Source organism: Prionailurus bengalensis, chromosome C2 (genome assembly GCF_016509475.1).
Source record: "Prionailurus bengalensis isolate Pbe53 chromosome C2, Fcat_Pben_1.1_paternal_pri, whole genome shotgun sequence".
Lineage (NCBI taxonomy): Eukaryota > Metazoa > Chordata > Mammalia > Carnivora > Felidae > Prionailurus > Prionailurus bengalensis.
This window is the reverse complement of record NC_057350.1, coordinates 159,525,801-159,546,835: the sequence shown is the minus strand read 5'-3', so window position 1 is coordinate 159,546,835 and position 21,035 is coordinate 159,525,801. Positions and strand designations below refer to the sequence as shown.

Below are 21,035 nucleotides of genomic sequence, written 5' to 3'. Positions count from 1 at the left end.
CACTCAGTCTAGGGATTCAAATGTTAATCTCATCCAGAAACACCTTCACAACGCATCCAGAAATAATATTTAGCTAAGTATCAGGGGCCTAGTCAAGTTGACACATTAGCCATCAGAGACCCAAGTGTTAATTTTACTCTTTTGGTACATTATTTATGTAATAAATTATAATAAAGGAGCAATCAACTTACTTTTATTTGTATGCATTTAAGTATACACAGATGTATAAATATATACACAGGTAATAAGTTAAAGTTTCTAACTATGGCTTAAAATATAATTAACTTAATTGTATATTAATGAAACATATATATATATCATACTAAAATTATCAGTTGAATGAAATGTAACAACCATTTGAAATAATAGAATATCACATCTGTATACCTGTATCTTTCTGTTATTACGTATCCTGTGCAATTAACTACCAATTGTTAATTAGAGTAACCAATCTTTTTTTTTTTTTAATGAGAAATGTGGGGGGAAAAAAGAGAAACTTGGGGATGAAGAGTTAAAAATCACACATCTATATATTTCTGAGTATTTATCTTACATTATTTTAAAATCAGAGAAGGTAGGGGCGCCTGGGTGGCTCAGTCGGTTAGGCATCCGACTTCGGCTCAGGTCATAATCTCACGGTCCGTGAGTTTGAGACCCGCGTCAGGCTCTGTGCTGACAGCTCAGAGCCTGGAGCCTGTTTCAGATTCTGTGTCTCCCTCTCTCTCTGACCCTTCCCCCATTCATGCTGTCTCTCCCTGTCTCAAAAATAAATAAACGTTAAAAAAAATAATAAATAAATAAAAAATAAAATCAGAGAAGGCAAAACCAAACATATATGCAAATATGCAAATAATCATGTTCAATAATCAATGTGTTTCTAAATCTTTTTTTCTTTCAGAAAATATATAGGTCTTAGGGAAGGAAAAAATAAGATAAAAACAGAGAGGGAGGCAAACCATAAGAAACTCTTAAATGCAGAGAACAAATTGAGGGTTGCTGAAGGTGGGGGTAAGTGGGGAGATGGGTTAAATGGGTGACAGTCTTTAAGGAGGGCACTTTTTGGGATGAGCACTGGGTGTCATATGTAAGAGATGAATCACTGGGTTCTACTCTTGAAGCCAAGACTACATTGTATGTTAACTAACTTGAATACATATATAAAAAAGAAAATATATAATTCTTAAAAGATTACTTATTAATTGATTTGCTTGAAGTTTTTAAAACCAGTTAAAAATGTGGAGATGACAATTTAACACATCAAAACTGTGTGAAATGTAGTATTGTAAGTAATTTATAAAATTGAGGCATTTAAAAAGACATTCATTGGGGCTCCTGGGTGGCTCGGTTGAATATCAGACTGTTGATTTCAGATCAGGTCATGATCTCAACGTTTTGTGGGATTGAGTCTTGCGTCAGGCTCTATGCTGACAGCATGGAGCCAGCTTGGGATTTTCTCTCTCTCTGTCCCTCTCAAAATAAGTAAATTAATTTAAAAAATTAAAAAAACATTCATGGAAGATTGAGGGAAGATGGCAGTGTAGGAGGACGCTGGGCTCACCGCGTCCTGCTGATCACTTAGATTCCACCTATACCTGCCTAAAAAACCCAGAAAACCACCAGAGGACTAGCAGAATGGACTCTCCGGAGCCAAGTGTAGACGAGAGGCCCACAGAAGAGGGTAGGAAGGCCAGAGAGGCAGTTGCGCGCTACACGGACTGGCGGGAGGGAGCCAGGGTGGAGGGGTGGCCCGCCAGCCAAGCAGAGCCCCTGAGTCTGGCTTGCAAAAGTGGAGGTGCCAGACAGAGTGTGTTCTGACAACAAGCAGGACTTGACATCTGGAAGGTTATAAGCTAACAGCTCTGCTTGGAGAGAGGGAGGGCTGGAGGACAGCGGGAGGGAGAGTTGTTGAGCCCCGGACGACAGAGCTCAGCTTGGCGGGGAACAAAGGCGCTCGCCAGCGCCATCTCCCTTGCCCGTCCCCCAGCCAAAATCCCAAAGGGAACCGGTTCCTGCCAGGGAACTTGCTTGCACTGCGCAAACACCCAACGCTGTGCTTCTGCAGATCCATCCCTCCAGCGGGTCTGACTCCCACCCGGTGCTGCAGGGCCCCTCCCAACGGGATCTCCGAAGGATAAGTGAGCTGAGCCTGTCCCTCCTGCCCCTGTGCACCTTGCCGATCCGCCCCAGCTAATACGCCAGATCCCCAGCACCACAAGCCTGGCAGTGTGCAAGTAGCCCAGACGGGCCACGCCACCCCACAGAGAATCCTGCCCCTAGGAGAGGGGAAAAGAAGGCACACACCAGTCTGACTGTGGCCCCAGCGGTGGGCTGGGGGCAGACATCAGGTCTGACTGTGGCCCCGCCCACCAACGCAAGTTATTCAAGACAGCACAGGGGAAGTGCCCTGCAGTTCTGCACCACTCCAGGGACTATCCAAAATGACGAAACGGAAGAATTCCCCTCAAAAGAATCTCCAGGAAATAACAACAGCTAATGAACTGATCAAAAAGGATTTAAACAATATAACAGAAGGTGAATTTAGAATAATAGTCATAAAATTAATCGTTGGGCTTGAAAACAGTATAGAGGACAGCAGAGAATCTCTTGCTACAGAGATCAAGGGACTAAGGAACAGTCAGGAGGAGCTAAAAAATGCTATAAGCGAGCAGCAAAATAAAATGGAAACAACCACGGCTCGGAATGAAGAGGCAGAAGAGAGAATAGGTGAACTAGAAGATAAAATTATGGAAAAAGAGGAAACTAAGTAAAAGACAGATAAAAAAAATCCAGGAATATGAGGGGAAAATTAGAGAAGTGATGCACTAAAGAGAAATAATCTATGCATAATTGGTATTCCAGAGGAGGAAGAGAGAGGGAAAGGTGCTGAAGATGTACTTGAAGGAATCATAGCTGAGAACCTCCCTGATCTGGGGAAGGAAAAAGACATTGAAATCCAAGAGGCACAGAGAACTCCCTTCAGACATAACTTGAATCGATCTTCTGCACGACATATCATAGTGAAACTGGCAAAATGCAATGATAAAGAGAAAATTCTGAAGGCAGCTAGAGATAAACAGGCTCTAACTTATAAAGGGAGACCTATAAGACTCGTGACTGATCTCTCTACTGAAACTTGGCAGGCCAGGAAGGAATCACAGGAAATCATCAATGTGATGAACAGAAAAAAATATGCAGCCAAGAATCCTTTATCCAGCAAGTCTGTCATCCAGAATAGAAGGAGAGATAAAGGTCTTTCAAACAAACAAAAACTGAAGGAATTCACCACCACTAAACCAGCCCTACAGGAGATCCTAAGGGGGATCCTGTGAGACAAAGTACCAGAGACATCACTGCAAGCATGAAACCTACACACATCACAATGACTCTAAACCCATATCTTTCTATAGTAACACTGAACGTAAATGGACTAAATGCGACAACCAAAAGACATAGGTATCAGAATGGACAAAAAAATAAGACCCATCTATTTGCTGTCTACAAGAGACTCATTTTAGACCTGAGGACACCTTCATATTGAAAGTGAGGGGATGGAGAACTATTTATCATGCTACTGGAAGTCAAAAGAAAGCTGGAGCAGCCATACTTATATCAGACAAACTAGACTTTTTTTTTTTCAACGTTTATTTATTTTTGGGACAGAGAGAGACAGAGCATGAACGGGGGAGGGGCAGAGAGAGAGGGAGACACAGAATCGGAAACAGGCTCCAGGCTCTGAGCCATCAGCCCAGAGCCTGACGCGGGGCTCGAACTCACGGACCGCGAGATCGTGACCTGGCTGAAGTCGGACGCTCAACCGACTGCGCCACCCAGGCGCCCCCAGACAAACTAGACTTTAAATTAAAGGCTGTAACAAGAGATGAAGAAGGGCATTATATAATAATTACAGGGTCTATCCATCAGGAAGAGCTAACAATTATAAATCTCTATGCACCGAATATGGGAGCCCCCAAATATATAAAACAATTACTCACAAACATAAGCAACCTTATTGATAAGAATGTGGTAATTACAGGGGACTTTAACACTACACTTACAGAAATGGACAGATCATCTAGACACACGGTCAATAAAGAAACAAGGGCCCTGAATGATACATTGGATCAGATGGACTTGACAGATATATTTAGAACTCTGCATCCCAAAGCAACAGAATATACTTTCTTCTCGAGTGCACATGGAATATTCTCCAAGATCACATACTGGGTCACAAAACAGCCCTTCATAAGTATACAAGATTTCAAATCATACCATGCATACTTTCAGACCACAATGCTATGAAGCTTGAAATCAACCACAGGAAAAAGTCTGGAAAACCTCCAAAAGCATGGAGGTTAAAGAACACCCTACTAAAGAATGAGTGGGTCAACCAGGCAATTAGAGAAGAAATTAAAAAATATATGGAAACAAACGAAAATGAAAATACAACAATCCAAATGCTTTGGGATGCAGCGAAGGCAGTCCTGAGAGGAAAATACATTGCAATCCAGGCCTATCTCAAGAAACAAGAAAAATCCCAAATACAAAATCTAACAGCACACCTAAAGGAAATAGAAGCACAATGGCAAAGACAGCCTAAACCCAGCAGAAGAAGAGAAATAATAAAGACCAGAGCAGAAATAAACAATATAGAATCTAAAAAAACTGTAGAGCAGATCAACGAATCCAAGAGTTGGTTTTTTGAAAAAATAAACAAAATTGATAAACCTCTAGCCAGGCTTCTCAAAAAGAAACGGGAGATGACCCAAATAGATAAAATCATGAATGAAAATGGAATTATTACAACCAATCCCTCAGAGATACAAGCAATTATCAGGGAATACTATGAAAAATTATATGCCAACAAACTGGACAACCTGGAAGAAATGGAAAAATTCCTAAACACCCACACGCTTCCAAAACTCAATCAGGAGGAAATAGAAAGCTTGAACAGACCCATAACCAGAGAAGAAATTGAATCAGTCATCAAAAATCTCCCAACAAATAAGAGTCCAGGACCAGATGGCTTCCCAGGGGAGTTCTACCAGACGTTTAAAGCAGAGATAATGCCTATCCTTCTCAAGCTATTCCCAAAAAATAGAAAGGGAAGGAAAACTTCCAGACTCATTCTATGAAGCCAGAATTACTTTGATTCCTAAACCAGACAGAGACCCAGTAAAAAAAAGAGAATTACAGGCCAATATCCCTGATGAATATGGATGCAAAAATTCTCAATAAGATACTAGCAAATCGAATTCAACAACATATAAAAAGAACTATTCACCATGATTAAGTGGGATTCATTCCTGGGCTGCAGGGCTGGTTCAACATTCTCAAATCAATCAATGTGATACATCACATTAGTAAAAGAAAAGATAAGAATCATATGATCCTGTCAATCAATGCAGAAAAAGCATTTGACAAAATTCAGCAACCTTTCTTAATAAAAACCCTCGAGAAAGTTGGGATAGAAGGAACAGACTTAAAGATCATGAAAGCCATTTATGAAAAGCCCACACACAGCTAACATCATCCTCAATGGGGAAAAACAGAGCTTTTTCCCTGAGATCAGAAACACGACAGGGATGTCCACTCTCACCGCTGTTGTTTAACCCAGTGTTGGAAGTGCTAGCATCAGCAATCAGACAACAAAAGGAAATCAAAGGCATCAAAATTGGCAAAGATGAAGTCAAGCTTTCACTTTTTGCAGATGACATGATACTCTACATGGAAAGCCCGATAGACTCCACCAAAAGTCTGCTAGAACTGATACATGAATTCAGCAAAGTCTCAGGATACAAAATCAATGTACAGAAATCAGTTGCATTCTTATACACTAATAATGAAGCAACAGAAAGACAAATAAAGAAACTGATCCCATTCACAAGTGAACCAAGGAGCATAAAATACCGAGGTATAAATCTAACCAAAGATGTAAAAGATCTGTATGCTGAAAACTATAAAAAGCTTATGAAGGAAATTGAAGAAGATATAAAGAAACAGGAAAACATTCCCTGCTCATGGATTGGAAGAATAAATATTGTCAAAATGTCAATACTACCCAAAGCTAATTACACATTCAAAGCAATCCCAATCAAAATTGCACCAGCATTCTTCTTGAAGCTAGAACAAGCAATCCTAAAATTTATATGGAACCGCAAAAGGCCCCGAATAGCCAAAGTAATTTTTTTTTTTAATTTTTTTTTTCAACGTTTATTTATTTTTGGGACAGAGAGAGACAGAGCATGAACGGGGGAGGGGCAGAGAGAGAGGGAGACACAGAATCGGAAACAGGCTCCAGGCTCTGAGCCATGAGCCCAGAGCCCGACGCGGGGCTCGAACTCACGGACCGCGAGATCGTGACCTGGCTGAAGTCGGACGCTTAACTGACTGCGCCACCCAGGCGCCCCGCCAAAGTAATTTTGAAGAAGACCAAAGCAGGAGGCATCATAATCCCAGACTTTAGCCTCTACTACAAAGCTGTAATCATCAAGACAGCATGGTATTGGCACAAAAACAGACACATAGACCAATGGAATAGAATAGAAACCCCAGAACTAGACCCACAAACGTATGGCCAACTAATCTTTGACAAAGCAGGAAAGAACATCCAATGGAAAAAAGACAGTCTTTTTATAAAATTTTTTTAATAACATTTATTTCTTTTTGAGACAGAGAGAGAGAGAGAGCATGAACGGGGGAGGGTCAGAGAGAGAGAGACACAGAATATGAAACAGGCTCCAGGCTCTGAGCTGTCAGCACAGAGCCTGACGCGGGGCTTGAACTCACAGCCCTCATGGACCACGAGATCATGACCTGAGCTGAAGTCGGCCGCTTAACCGACTAAGCCACCCAGTCGCCCCTAAAAAAGACAGTCTCTTTAACAAATGGTGCTGGGAGAACTGGACAGCAACATGCAGAAGATTGAAACTAAACCACTTTCTCACACCATTCACAAAAATAAACTCAAAATGGATAAAGGACCTGGATGTGAGACAGGAAACCATCAAAACCCTAGAGGAGAAAGCAGGAAAAGACCTCTCTGACCTCAGTCATAGCAATTTCTTACTTGACACATCCCCAAAGGCAAGGGAATTAAAAGCAAAAATGAACTATTGGGACCTCATGAAGATAAAAAGCTTCTGCACAGTAAAGGAAACAACCAACAAAACTAAAAGGCAACCAATGGAATGGGAAAAGATATTTGCAAATGACATATCGGACAAAGGGCTAGTATCCAAAATCTACAAAGAGCTCACCAAACTCCACACCCGAAAAACAAATAACCCAGTGAAGAAATGGGCAGAAAACATGAATAGACACTTTTCTAAAGAAGACATCCGGATGGCCAACAGGCACATGAAAAGATGCTCAACGTCGTTCCTCATCAGGGAAATACAAATCAAAACCACACTCAGATATCACCTCATGCCAGTCAGAGTGGCCAAAATGAACAAATCAGGAGACTATAGATTCTGGCAAGGATGTGGAGAAACGGGAACCCTCTTGCACTGTTGGTGGGAATGCAAATGGGTGCAGCCACTCTGGAAAACAGTGTGGAGGTTCCTCAGAAAATTAAAAATAGACCTACCCTATGACCCAGCAGTAGCACTACTAGGAATTTACCCAAGGGATTCAGGAGTACTGATGCATAGGGGCACTTGTACCCCAATGTTTATAGCAGCACTTTCAACAATAGCCAAATTATGGAAAGAGCCTAAATGTCCATCCACTGATGAATGGATAAAGAAATTGTGGTTTATATACACAATGGAGTACTACGTGGCAATGAGAAAGATTGAAATATGGCCCTTTGTAGCAACGTGGATGGAACTGGAGAGTGTGATGCTAAGTGAAATAAGTCATACAGAGAAAGACAGATACCATATGGTTTCACTCTTATGTGGATCCCGAGTAACTTAACAGAAACCATTGGGGGAGGGGAAGGGAAAAAAAAGAAAAAAAAAGAGGTTAGAGTGGGAGAGAGATCCAAAGCATAAGAGACTCTTAAAAACTGAGAACAAACTGAGGGTTGATGGGGGGTGGGAGGGAAGGGAGGGTGGGTGATGGGTATTGAGGAGGGCACTTTTGGGAGGAGCACTGGGTGTTGTATGGAAACCAATTTGACAATAAATTTCATATATTGAAAAAAATCATTATTTTTATTACTTTATTTGTTCAATACTTTAGGCATATGCTTTTTAAGCTTAAACTAGTTATGGAAAGAATGGAAACATATTTAACTCATAAAACCAATCTTGGAATTTTCAGAAGTTTGAATTGTGAGAAATGTAATCTTGGTCTTAGATAAACCAAAATATTTTACTAGCTTTTTTTTATGATGATAAATTAGTAAAGACTGAATCATACTGAAGTTTTTCTTTTATTTTGAAAATTATGCCTTTTGTTATTATCTTATAGGCAATTATAAAAGCTATTAGGTAAATAACTTAAAAAAAACCAGATTACTGGTTTATTATAAAAGGGTAGAACTCAGGAAGTGCCAGATGGAATAGAGGCGTGGGGCAGGGTGTGAAGAAAGGGTGCAACCCTTTCCAGCACCTTCACGTATTCATCAACCCGAAGCTCCTAAATAAACTTTCTTTTTTTTTTTTTTAATTTTTTTTTCCAACTTTTTAAATTTATTTTTGGGACAGAGAGACACAGAGCATGAACGGGGGAGGGGCAGAGAGAGGGAGACACAGAATCGGAAACAGGCTCCAGGCTCTGAGCCATCAGCCCAGAGCCCGACGCGGGGCTCGAACCCACGGACTGCGAGATGGTGACCTGGCTGAAGTCGGACGCTTAACCAACTGCGCCACCCAGGCGCCCCTAAACTTTCTAAAGTCCATAAAAAGAAACACAGTTTAATAATGTTTCTCTTTTTTCTTATGTAGACAATTTTGGCTTTATCTGAACTAAACATTCCTGAAGAATTTGTAAAACAAATGAATGTGTTTTGGATGAATAAAGGAAATCTGTCATGTTTCCAAGAAAGGGAAGAATGGAAAGGGAAGTGAGGTAGAAAACATAAGGAACTGGCTTTAGACAACTAATCATTTTTCTCTATAAGCAGAGGAGATAGCTGAAGCATGCACACACACCAAAGAGAGTGTTGTATATTAGATTTTGACATTGACATCACTTGGGTCCTTGACGGTTCTGTTGAGTCACAAGATTTTTAATACCAGCACTTATTAAAAAATTTTTTTAACATTTACTTATTTTTGAGAGAGAGAGAGTGAGGTAGGGGCAGAGAGAATGGGAGAATCAGAAGCAGGCTGCAGGTTCTGAGCTGTCAGCACAGAGCCTGACACAGGGCTCCAGCTCAGGAACCACAAGATCATGATCTGAGCCGAAGTCAGCTGCTTAACCGACTGAGCCACTCAGGCACCCCAACACCAGCACTTATTAATTCACAATGTATGGAAAGCAAGGAAGGATGCCTCCTGCATGAAACAATTTCATGAGACTTCTTTCTTTTTTTGGTATCTACCTCCTTAAAATATATAGCCAAACACTGACATTTATGCAATCAAGTGATTTACCAGTCAACATTAAAAACAAAATTTTTTTTTTAAGTTTAGTTATTTTGAGAGGGACTGTGAGCTTGAGCTGGGGAGGGGTAGAGAGACGGAGAGAGAACGAATCCCAAGCAGGCTCCACATTGTTAGCATGGATCCTGATGGGGGTTTGAACTCATGAACTGTGAGATCATGACCTGATCCAAAATCAAAAGTCATATGCTTAATCCTACTGAGCCACCCAGGCGCCCCTCAGCCAACATATCTATGCTAACGTATCTCAGCTAACGTATCTATGATTTCTGACTGTAAGCCTTTAACAGACTGGAGAAAAAGCACGGACATGTCAATACCAGAAGCTAATCCTAAAGGTGCTGATGAGGGAGAAAATTCTCATATATTAGTTTTAGCTACAAAATATTTTAGGAAGGCAATTTTTGAGTTCGAATTGTGTTTAGAATCCTTCTTATACCCATTAAAGAAAGTAGATTATTGGACAGTCAGAATTTTGTTTTCATTTTTTAGAGTAAGTCACCTCTCAAATGAATAGTTGTGTCCATATTAAAATTTCTCAAAAGAGGCCATTTTAATTCCAAATTATTTTTGATGAGATTGAGCCAGTTAGGGAGATATGCATTAGCATTCTAGTGAGAAAACATACAGAAAGCAGGTATCTGGTCTGGAAGAGGCAGAGTTTTAGACGGAGAAGATCCCAGAGAATTGGGGGTATGTCCATAGGTTGGTGCTCATGTAACTTTTCGGCCCTGAGTTTGTCAAAGGCCATACATCACCACACTTTTCTGACTGCATGGAAGACAAAGCCCTCAGAGTACATTCTCAAGAGCTGCATGTCCTGGTGGGAACAGGGGAAACCTTGAGCCCAGGGATGCACACAGCAAGCGTGTGCCTGTCAGCGATGGGCCTGTCAGCATGGGCCTCCAGTAAGGTCTGTTCCTGGTCCCGGAAGGATTTCTGGAGCACCTAGGAAAGCATCTGTCTTCCTGACAGAATCCTGTCACTGGCTGTCTAGTCCTAGCCCAGGGGCTGATGGTTCCTTTTGACCCTGGCTGTGTAGAGACAGCCCTCTGTCCCCACTATGGCCAACTAAAGATGCATCTGTGTTGCCTCAATTTCCTCCTTTGTAGCTATGTCTAAAAGTCTGTTTGGACAGGGGAAGAAACCTCTAGATACGTTTTTCTGGGTAAACGAGATAACTGGAGAAATCACCTATCCCCCATGAGGACAGATGTACTTGAAGCTTCTCCAGCTTCTCTGGAGAACCCCCAAGATAGGCCCAGATCTCAGCATGGGAGCGTGCAGGGGCTCCTTCCAGTGACCAGGGTCTGTCCAGCACACCTGCACAGAAGGCTGTCTTTCACTTCCTTCTAAGACTTCGCTGAAAGACACTGGCTCAAGAAATTCCCTCCCATCTGCACCAACCTATGGCCTGGCTAAGGCTGGACCAAGGAGCACCCTCCCCTTCTCCCCACCCCCCACACCCAGCCAATCTCAGCAATTCCTGTCACCATCTCACCACCAGGAGGCGCTCCACCAACATGAGGCACCCTTGGACCAGCAGCCTGCCCCCAGTGTCTTCCTTTCTTCCCAGCCCTTCTGTCCCCTGGGCCTTCACCTGCAAGCTGAAAAATGTCCTTAACTGGGAATAACCGATTTTCCTTTTGAACTTGAGAGTATTTGCATGGTCACACCTTCCTGAGCTGCCCATGGCCAGAGTGGCCTGTGACCTCTATACCTTCGTGCTCCCCTCTGCCTCCCCTGCAAGCGCACAGGACTGTGGGCAGAGTTCTTAGAAGAACAAACCAAGTGCTTTCAAACCTCATTTCAATTTAACTTAGATTTTGACACATAGCATTTTCTAGACCTTCTTTTACCTCCCGAACCACCTTGGTATTTTGCTCCTAAGTTTTTTGGGTTCAAGAATTTGGTTCTGATGTTGGTGTCAGAGCAGTACTTTGGTTCCCAGCCAGAGTCAGAAGGATGCTTCTTTGGTGGAGATGGGAACAAGCTAGGATGAGTGTGACCCAAAGGCCCTGTGTCCCTGGGCACAGCCCGGGGCCACCTGGACTTGGGGATGGCCCTCAGGGCTGCCCTGGACCTTGAGCACAAAGGGGCTGGGGCCCTGACAGGAGCTTCGAGGCAATCTGAGGCTGAGAGAGACTTTGGGCAGGGCGCCCCTTCCAGCTATGTGCCTTCCCTAGTGGACAGGCTCCCTGATGATGCTTTGGTGGGACAGTGGACAGCTGCTCGGCCCTCCAGGAACGGATGACCACTTTCCTACTGATCCGGTCATGCTAGAGTAGGAGGCAGAAGCAGGGGCTCGGAAACACTGTCTCAGCCTGAGGACTCCAGGAAACCCGAGTTCTCGGGCCTGTGGAACAAAGGCCTGAGGTCCCGCCTGCCTTGATTCTGTGGCCAGTGTGTCCTGTGACCCAGTCAGAATCCTGCCTCCCGTGGCCTCAGTGCAATGTAGGGGTGAGCGAGCCCATTCTGCACAACACGCCCGTAGCATGTCAGCCCTGCTGCCTGCTGGCCCGTCCGCACCACGGTGCCAGGCCTGACACCTCGCCATCCAAGGTCTCTGTTTCTGTATCCCCCCTGCCCACCCGCTAGGGGCAGGACTGCTGCAAGGGCACATCTGATCCTGACTTGTGGGTTGCCTACGTGCAGTACTAGCTCAGCAGTGGGCACACACACGGCCGGGGGTGCTTCTGCCCGCTCAGACCCCTCACAGCCCCTGGGACACCTGGGCTCTAACCCCACCTCTCTTGTCTGCCTCAGGCAGAAAGGCCTTGGGCAAGTCTCCAATTTTGGGTGTCAGTTTCCTCATATGCAACATTCATCAGCTTAGGGGGAAAAATTGCTATAATGCTCCATAATAGGTATGTCCCCTGAGGGAAGGGTTTTGAGGGACCAGCAGCCTGAACTTGCAGGAAACAGGGGAATGCAGGGAAGGAGAGGGTCCCGTGGCACTGACTCAGGTCTGATCTGTCTGGACACTGGCTGCCCTGCATCCTCCTCCTCCTCGTCCTTAGGAGTGAGGGGAACCTAGGCTGGCGGCCAAGACCACCCAACGGAGGGCTCTGCATTCCTGGGGCAGACTCACTGAGGGCGGGAGAAACTTCAAGAACACAACCTGGTGTCTCCTCTTAGAGATGGGGAGACTGAGGCCAGATGAGGCCTTGCCCAGAGCCACTCTGTGCAGGGAGCCACTGGGAGCCCTACAAAGGTGCCCTGGGGATTGTGTCAATAATTACAGAACAAGCACCTGCCAGGTCACAGGGCTCGTGGTTGGGATCGGTGCCAGGTGGCACACGTAACAGGCAGTCTGGAAACAAGGGGGCACTTTGTGGGCAGCTAGCTGCCAGGCCTCACTCAGTGCATCGGTGGTTCCTGCACCCTGGGTCTGGGTGCCAGCCTCCCAGGAGCTTAGGCTCCCAGCTCTGGGGCCTGTGGTGGAAGGCTGCCAGGACCACAGCCCCCTGTAGAAGAGCCCAGAGCCTTGGAGCTACCAACCTCCACAGGACATGGTCTAACTGGCTCACTCTGGGGAAGCACAGACAGGTCCCTCGAGGGAAGTTGGGGTGGGGTGGTGATACTGGATTAGTATAGGGGAGGTAGGAACTCTAGGGTGCTGGGACAGTAGCCTGAGCTGGAGCCTCTGCGTGGGATGTGCAGAGTCCTTGGAGGTTTCAACGGTGAGCTGACTCCAGATGCAGCCCTGGTCCCTCTTACTTCACCGATCCATTTCTCAATGCCCACCACTCCCTCATGGGCTCAGGGGGGCTGCCTGGAGGCAGAGGTCTTTAAGAAATGAAGGAGGAAGTAGGGCTTGGGGAGATCTGTCCTGAAGACAGATGCGGCTTCCGATGTAAGCCAGGCCATCAGTTTCTTGTAATTTCTTATTATGTTCTAGGAGTTGTGAAACTATTAATAACTGAATAAGGAAAACAATAATCTGATTAATGTATTATTTATTATATTATTGTTAACAATCAGTTCTGAGACAAAGTCCAATTCAAAACATATTACTGAGGATTCTCTATTAGTTGATTTTAGAAATGGCATGATCCAAAGCTACTTTTCAATAAATTTTCTTACATAACCTTTAAGGAGGGAATTGTTCACCCCCATCATTTGGCTCTGGAAAATCCTTATAGGCAACATTTTTACATTAGAAAAACAAATTCAGTATACTTGTTACTGAAGGTTCACAGGGCTGATATGCACAAACTATCAAAATTACACATCAGTATTTCTTTTGAACACACATTTGAATTTAACCAGTTTAAACAATCGGTGTTTTAGATGAATTTGAAACATACTTCAAGAATGGTTGACAGCTCCTTCCCTTTCTGATGTGAAAAAACGTCCCTTCTTATTTCTCCAGCCAGCAGGAGGGGCCACGAAAATGGTGTCCCAAATTAGATTCACCTTATCCTCCCGAGAAACAAGCCGGAGAGGTTTTGGATCTGGCGGAATACATTATCCGAAGGGAAAGGACTGCAGAGAGAGAAGCCCCGCGTGTCCAGAGTGGGCCCGCCATGGCCCTTAGGTCTGGGCCGTGCTGCGACCTCAGGGAGGCCACACAACCTCGCACACGGGCGGCTCAGAGGGACTTCGTGCCGGATGCGAAACACCGGTAGGAACAGGAAGCCCGGGGCTGAGGAGGTGACAAATCCTGGATGGCCCGCACCATTTTACACTCGATTCTACTTGCTGGAACTCTGTGGGACACCAGCAAGGGTTTTTCCAGAGTTTGTCCACGAGAAACCAGAGTCCCCTCACTGATTCAAAGACATTCACTGTCTGTTGTGTCATGCTACCAACAGTTGTGATAGATTAATGGGTAGGAAAACCCGCGGGTTTCAACCCAAGTTTTCTGTCACTAAGATGTTTCTAACGAACTGGTATCAGACTGCTTATGTCCATGTCGATACCATACATACATCCAGTTGCTTTTTTCCCTTCTACTCTTTCTTTCAGGAAAAATTCGCTGGTCTAATTTTTGCCATCCGTCGGTCGTCTTCTGTTTTGGACAGCAACTGTCCCGTACTGGCTGCAAAATGCGCATTTGTATTGACCCATGAGATGTAACTACAAAGTTGCATGTTGAATGAGTTCCATCGCTCCGGAGCTACGCTGAATGAGACCTGATTACACTTACGCACGCTCACTCATATAAAAACATATATCCTCAACTTCGTAGAACCCCTCATTTATAGACCGCAAAATATGTTCCTTGATGCTGACATCTTTTTACCCAATCTTGCCAATCAGCTAAGAAACGCCATAAGACTGGGAGATAAAACCTTTTAAAGCAAGTTTTGTAGCAGAAATTAATTTTTAAAAAAGGTCTACTTTTAGAGCAGCAGTTAGAAATTTTGTCCTTGTAATATGTAAATAATACTGTTATATTAAATTGTGGATTTAAATAAGTTTAACGGTTTCTTGTCTCTTCAAAAAATAATACCGATTTCTGTGTTACTTAACGGCTTCTCCATCCTTCCAGTTCCAAGGAATACAAACGTCTCCATCTTGCATGACAGAATAAAAATGTGAAATGCAGAGATGCATCCCTCGCAGGTAAGGCAGCGACTGTTCTAGAAGTCTCTTACAACAATCCACCATTTGTATACTAGAAACGCTGGGCTCCTTATAAAACTTTCCCAGAGAAAATTTCTTCGTTGAAGCCTCTATCAATTCATTTTCAATAACCTTTAACCTGTCATATTGAAAATAAACGTAATATTGCCACAAGCTATCACCAAATAAAATAACATAAAATGTAGATACAATTTTATATATTGGGGCTCTAACTTTCCACTCTCAACATTGAAAATGGTGTTGCCCGCAAGGGGCGAATTACATGCTCAGAACACATGCCAATCGTTGTCGTGCATGTATCTCTAAAAGTATTTGTTAAATCTTTTTTAGCAGCAATGGGTAAAAATAATTAATACATAGTTTATAAAGTTCTAATCCTGCCTCACTGAGCAGCTGTTAGTGACCAAAGAAGGCAGAAAGCAGAGTGTAAAAGCCATAGTTTTAGGAACCACCTGCTCTCTGACCCTTGGGCAGTAATGACTTCTGGAAATTCCCAAATACCCAAGCTGGCCCCCTGAGGAGGAAGGGCTCACTCCACTCACTTCCAAACCCATCAGCTCCCTTTCTGCTCCCTCCCCTTCGCCTGCAAGCAACAATGCCTCTTCCATCAAGGGCTTGAGTAAAGGCCTACAAAGTAGACAACTCCCGGCAGAACTTGGTGTCTTAAGTACATTATCCCACAGGTGGTCAATGTTTACGGATATGTTTTAATGTTTATTTACTTATTTGAGAGAGAGAGAGAGAGAGAGAGAGAGAGAGAGAAAGCATGAGTCAGGGAGGAGCAGAGAGAAAGGGAGATACAGAATCTGAAGCAGGCTCCAAGCTCCAAGCTCCAAGCTGTCAGCACAGAACCCCATGCAGGGTTCAAACCCATGAACTGTGAGATCATGACCTGAGCCGAAGTCAGACACTCAACCGACTGAGCCACCCAGGCGCCCCAGTGAACATTCTTTTAAATGGTTGTTTCTTCTATATGTCAGTATCGAAATTCTTTAAACATTCTTCTATTATTGTACATTTCCATGGTTTCCAGTTTGTCTAAGTGACATTAAAATTTATAGTATGTGATATAGGGTAGGAGGAAATGTGAGTGAACTTCCACAGAAACACTGAGTGAGGACAGCCTGTCTGGGGACAGCTGGCTTACCGCTAGGCCCAGGTTACCCTGGGTCACGACCGCCCTATGTAAGAGCTGTGCACAGGTTATTCCCAGCCTCCAAACACAGCAGGGGTTCCACAGACAGTGCCTGCACTCTCCCTGGCAGCCAGGAGGTGCAGCCAGGCGGTGTTACGAGGCAGTCTTGAGAAGGCCACGTGGAGTCTACTTGGGACCCAGGTACTAGCTTATTAGCATAGTGGTTTTAAACCGCTGGCAGGCTCCTGCAGAGCTATTCCGAGGTTCCCTGTGGGGACGGGGGCCCCTAGTTCCCTTCCTCTTCAGACAGAAAACCAGCGAGTTTTTACCTTTTTTATAATTTGAATTTCCACTCGGAAGTCCACTTTATAGAGATATGCAGCTAAAAGGTGAAAACCACGGTCTAGGAGCACACTTCATCTGAGGGAAGCCAGTAGTCTTAACCACCCCCTGGTGATTACAAGGAGGGCAACCTTGATAGGGTGGGGAAAAAGAGCAAAGGAGAAGAGAAGGCAGAGTGGAGGGGACCTCTGGGCCCAGAGTCAGAGGTCTGCAGAAGGATGAAAGCAATGATTAAGAGGGGAGGTATACTGGGACCAGCAACAAAGTGGCTTCCTCTCCACAGGTGGTGAAGCAGGAATGAAGGCTCCAGGGCCAGGGCCAGAGCAAGGCTCGGGCAACATGCAAGTTAATGGATTCAGTCCATTATCTTCCTGAAGGCCTCCTGTGTGCCAGGCGCTGATGCTGGCACTGGAGGGAATAACAGACAAAAGTCCCTGCCCTTGTGGTACTCACATTCTGTCTGGGTGGGCACAGGCACTGAATAAATAAGGAAAAGAGCTTGTCAGAGGCCGATGGTGGTGAGTTCGAGGGAGCAAGGCAGACCAGGGCATGTGGACGGGGTGCTGCAGGGGAGGGGGCTGGTTCCACTAACCGCCAGGGAAAACCTCACCCAGAAAGAGGGTAGATGCGAGCTGAGACCCAGAGGGAGGTGAAGGGCAAACCTGGAGGACACTGGGAAGAGGCGCTCCAGGCAGGTGCCAGGGGAGAACAGAAGGGCCACCCGGCTGGGGCAAAGTGAGCGAGGGATGAGTGGAGGGGGTCCTGGCCTGCAGGCCACTGACGAGCCCCGACTGGGCTTCTCACAGAGTAACTCGCTCTGGTTGCTCTGATGAGCCACTGTATTGACCCGACTCACTGGTAGGATGGAACTTTCAAAAGCTAACCCATGTGAACTGCATTTCTTTTTATGTGACTTCCTCAAAATCTAGTAGCAATACACTGAGCCTATTAAGTGGCCGTTGAGAAGACAGAAGCAGCAGCGACAGTGTAGCCAACAAAATTGTCAGCCCTGACGATGACAGGCTGGCCAGGGCTGCTCCCGAGGGTTCAAGCTGACTCACAACTGAGAAAATCACATCACAAACACGGAGGCTGAGCACCCAGTCAGGAAGTAGGGTGTTTGTGCCATCGGATCCCGCCAACGCAGCTGTCTCCAACCCCACAAGCCAAACAAAGACGCAGCTCCTTCACTTAGTTTTTATATGCAAACGACCCCGTTATTTCTTGTCAGAGAGATGACTTCCGTGGCCCTCCTCCACTGCCACCCTCGATCTCTTCTGAATGAGCAACTGGTAGGGACGGAGGGGTGAGCGGGTGGCAGGACAGGAAAACCTGGAACCAATGCCCCAACGGTCCACGGCTCAACGGTCACCTCTACCTTCCGGGTGCCAGTCTCCGTCCTCCTTGCTGCCTCCCCGGACACGTGCAGCCGCCTTCTCTGGGCCTCTGTGGCCTTCGGGAGCCAGCCAGCTAGCCCTGGTGCTTCTCACTCAGCCCCACCCTGGCCCAGCTACCCAGCGCTCGCACCTCCCACCAGAAACACATTCCAGGACGGCCGGACCCGGCCTCCATCTCTCTATCGATGGCACCTTTCAGTCATGGCAAATGACAGCTGAATGAATGAATGAATGAATGACTTCTCAGGATCCAAACCTCCTTTGCCAACATCTTTAGAAAAACAACCCTGTTTTGAGTGTAATATCCTCCTTTCTTCATAGTAGAAACATTATTAAGCAGTATCCACTGGCCACAAAACAGGAAACTGTTGGCTAAGATTCCTTCAAAGATACGAACGACACAGATACAGGACTGCTTATGAACTGCAACAATTTTTTACTTCTAATCTCTTCTCCTTTACTTAAATTCAGACGAAGCTTGCTTTGCACCAGTAGGTCTCAAAGTTTTAAACAGAAAACATGCCTGTCATCTTTCTTTCTGATACTCTTATCTTCGTTCTGCTCTTGAGTTGACTTTTATATTAACAGGTCTTGATCCTCAAATTGAGGCACATGGTGGTAATGTAATTTAGACTCTTATATCAGGAAACACCATATGCAATTCTTGGCAGAATAAGGTGGGGGATAAGTAAACATGGACTATGCACCAATGAATCAATTTTCTAAGCGTAATACAGTTTTTATGTCCCATATTTATGAATTCTGAATATTCAAATATTTATTTATTATTATTATTTTTTAATGTTTATGGTTGAGTGAGAGAGAGCATGAGCAGGGAAGGGACAGAGAGAGAGAGAGAGAGAGAGAGAGGATCCAAAGCAGGCCCTGTGCTGACAACAGAGAACCCAACACAGGGCTCGAACTCACGGACCGTGAGATCATGACCTGAGTCAAAGTCAGACGCCTCACGACTGAGCCACCCAGGCGCCCCTGAATGTTTAATAGACTGACTGGTAGGAAGTTACAGAGGGTTCATAGCACTCACTCTTCTTTCCTCTTCATGTTGTCTCTTGCCTGTTGGGCTTTGGTTAGAATAAACCACTGGAGCTTTGTTGGATCACAGAGGCTTGGGATGTTAAAGTGCCCGAGTTCATGCAAGCTTGGAGCATATCTGTCACTGTAATGAAATATACATAAAAGGAAAAGTCACTGATCTCTCATCCCCCACTCTGCCCCCAAAGAAAACATGTTATTAGTCTGATTAGTGATAAGGGAATTTTTCAAGAAAATCCATTTTAAAAGTATAGCAAAATTACATTTTAACTTTTGCTGTCCCCAAAGAGACACTTTCAGGATAACCGCATTCTTCCTCACTGTATGGCCACCCTCACCTGTAAATGGAGGCAGTAGCCCACTAGACGGTGAGGTGTGCTTTTAAACAGCAAGCACAGGCTGTGAAAACAATGTGTGCACAACAAACACGGGCTGATTCAAATTAGTCTAACGCTATAAAGTTTTCCACAGGATTGACTTTGCCTTGAAGAGGCAATGTATTTCAAAAATGTTCTAGAGATTCAATCCTTCAATCCTCTCATGTTGGCTTTTTTAATGTGTAAAGAGCGCTGCTAACAGGAGTGACATTCTTTTCTTTAGTTCCTAAGAATCACACAGTGAAACACAAAACAATTTAATCTACCTACACACACAACACATCTAAGTGAAAGAATAAAAATAATTCTTATTTTAGATATTTACCTGTTAAGGATCATTTTTAAACCACGTAGACTTCGAGGGTGAAAGGGTATTCTATTTTTCAACAGCCGATTATAGAACACATCAAGAAGAGAGTAATACTCTTCAAGTGTCAATACTGGCTGCAACTCTTCGATATAAACCACTTGTATGCCACCTAGAAGATAGCTTATTTGGTCTTCTAACAGCATCAGCCTCCTCTGAAGGTCAAAATAACTTGGTAATCTTTCAAAAAGCTACAGTATTTAAAAAAATGAAAGAAATACTTAGTTTAATAACATAAAACTAAGTAAACATAAAACATAAAACAATGTTAGGATTCCAATTAGTGGTATTGAGAAATTTTAACAACAAAATTGTTTTTCTAGAAGGAAAGCTCAAATAAGTACTATGACTTAATATAGGGCTGGAAATATTAATATTCAAAACAACCCACTGTAAATCTTGGGAATTTTTAGATAGGACTGAAGAGATTGCAGAAAAAAAGAAATACGTTCCAAATAAAAATAGGTCCTAAGTACTAACATTTAAATAATCAGGTAAGTGGGGCACCCGGGTGGCTCAGTTGGTTAAGCGTCCGACTTTGACTTGGGTCATGATCTCGCGGCTCCAGACGCGAGTTCGAGCCCCACGTCGAGCTCTGTGCTGACAGCTCAGAGCCTGGAGCCTGCTTTCTGATTCTGTCTGTCTGTCTGTCTGTCTGTCTCTCTCTCTCTGCCCCTCCCCGACTCGTGCTCTGTATGCCTCTCGCAGAAACAAACATTTAAAAAAAATTTTTAAAAATCAGGTAAGAATCTCAAATTAGTTTAGAATGATTATATGGTCTAATAAAGAAGGGTCTGAGAAATAAAGTACATGTAGTTCCCTCCAAGTATATTTCTTCAGAATTTACTTTTAATTCCAACAAAACTCAATTACATGCAATAAATATCACTGAGCACCTACCATGTACTTAAGCACTAAACTGTGTGTACAGATTATAAAAAGTGGGCCCTGCTTTTCAGCTGGGGTGCAAGGAAACAAAACAAGAACCAGGATTCTTTGTACTAAGTGCCATGTAAACATGAGTGGACACAGGGGAGAGGTTCAAGCAAAGGTTTCTAAGGAAGTCTAATGTGACCAGTCTGAAAAGCTGAGAAGACAACCAGGATTTAGCAAGAGTTAGATACGTGTGGAAGTGTTTTGGGGGTAGAAAGAAGAACATGTGTAAAGATGGAAGCATGGCAAGGGGCAGCACATCCCAAATTCTGGAGTCTGGTGTGG

The 21,035-nt window shown here is 44.2% G+C and overlaps 2 protein-coding genes across 4 annotated transcripts in view; one reads left to right on the top strand and one right to left on the bottom strand.

Moving 5' to 3' along the window:
- Positions 1 to 9,796: 9,796 nt before the first annotated feature.
- Positions 9,797 to 11,178, top strand: CC2H3orf86 (chromosome C2 C3orf86 homolog). Its single transcript, XM_043593323.1, is given in 4 exon segments — positions 9,797 to 10,756; positions 10,759 to 10,839; positions 10,842 to 10,886; positions 10,889 to 11,178. Coding segments are annotated over 4 exon segments (504 nt in total). The 5' UTR covers positions 9,797 to 10,668.
- Positions 11,179 to 13,496: 2,318 nt separating this feature from the next.
- Positions 13,497 to 21,035, bottom strand: part of TCAIM (T cell activation inhibitor, mitochondrial) — a 77,803-nt gene continuing 70,264 nt past the window's right edge. For all 3 annotated transcript variants that reach the window (XM_043595928.1, XM_043595929.1, XM_043595930.1), the window contains exons 9-11: positions 19,776 to 20,008; positions 19,066 to 19,197; positions 13,497 to 15,264 (exon numbers count right to left, since the gene is read on the bottom strand). In XM_043595928.1, coding sequence (XP_043451863.1) covers positions 15,024 to 15,264; positions 19,066 to 19,197; positions 19,776 to 20,008 — 606 coding nt within the window. In that variant the 3' untranslated portion in view covers positions 13,497 to 15,023. The remainder of the gene's footprint in view (positions 15,265 to 19,065; positions 19,198 to 19,775; positions 20,009 to 21,035) is intronic.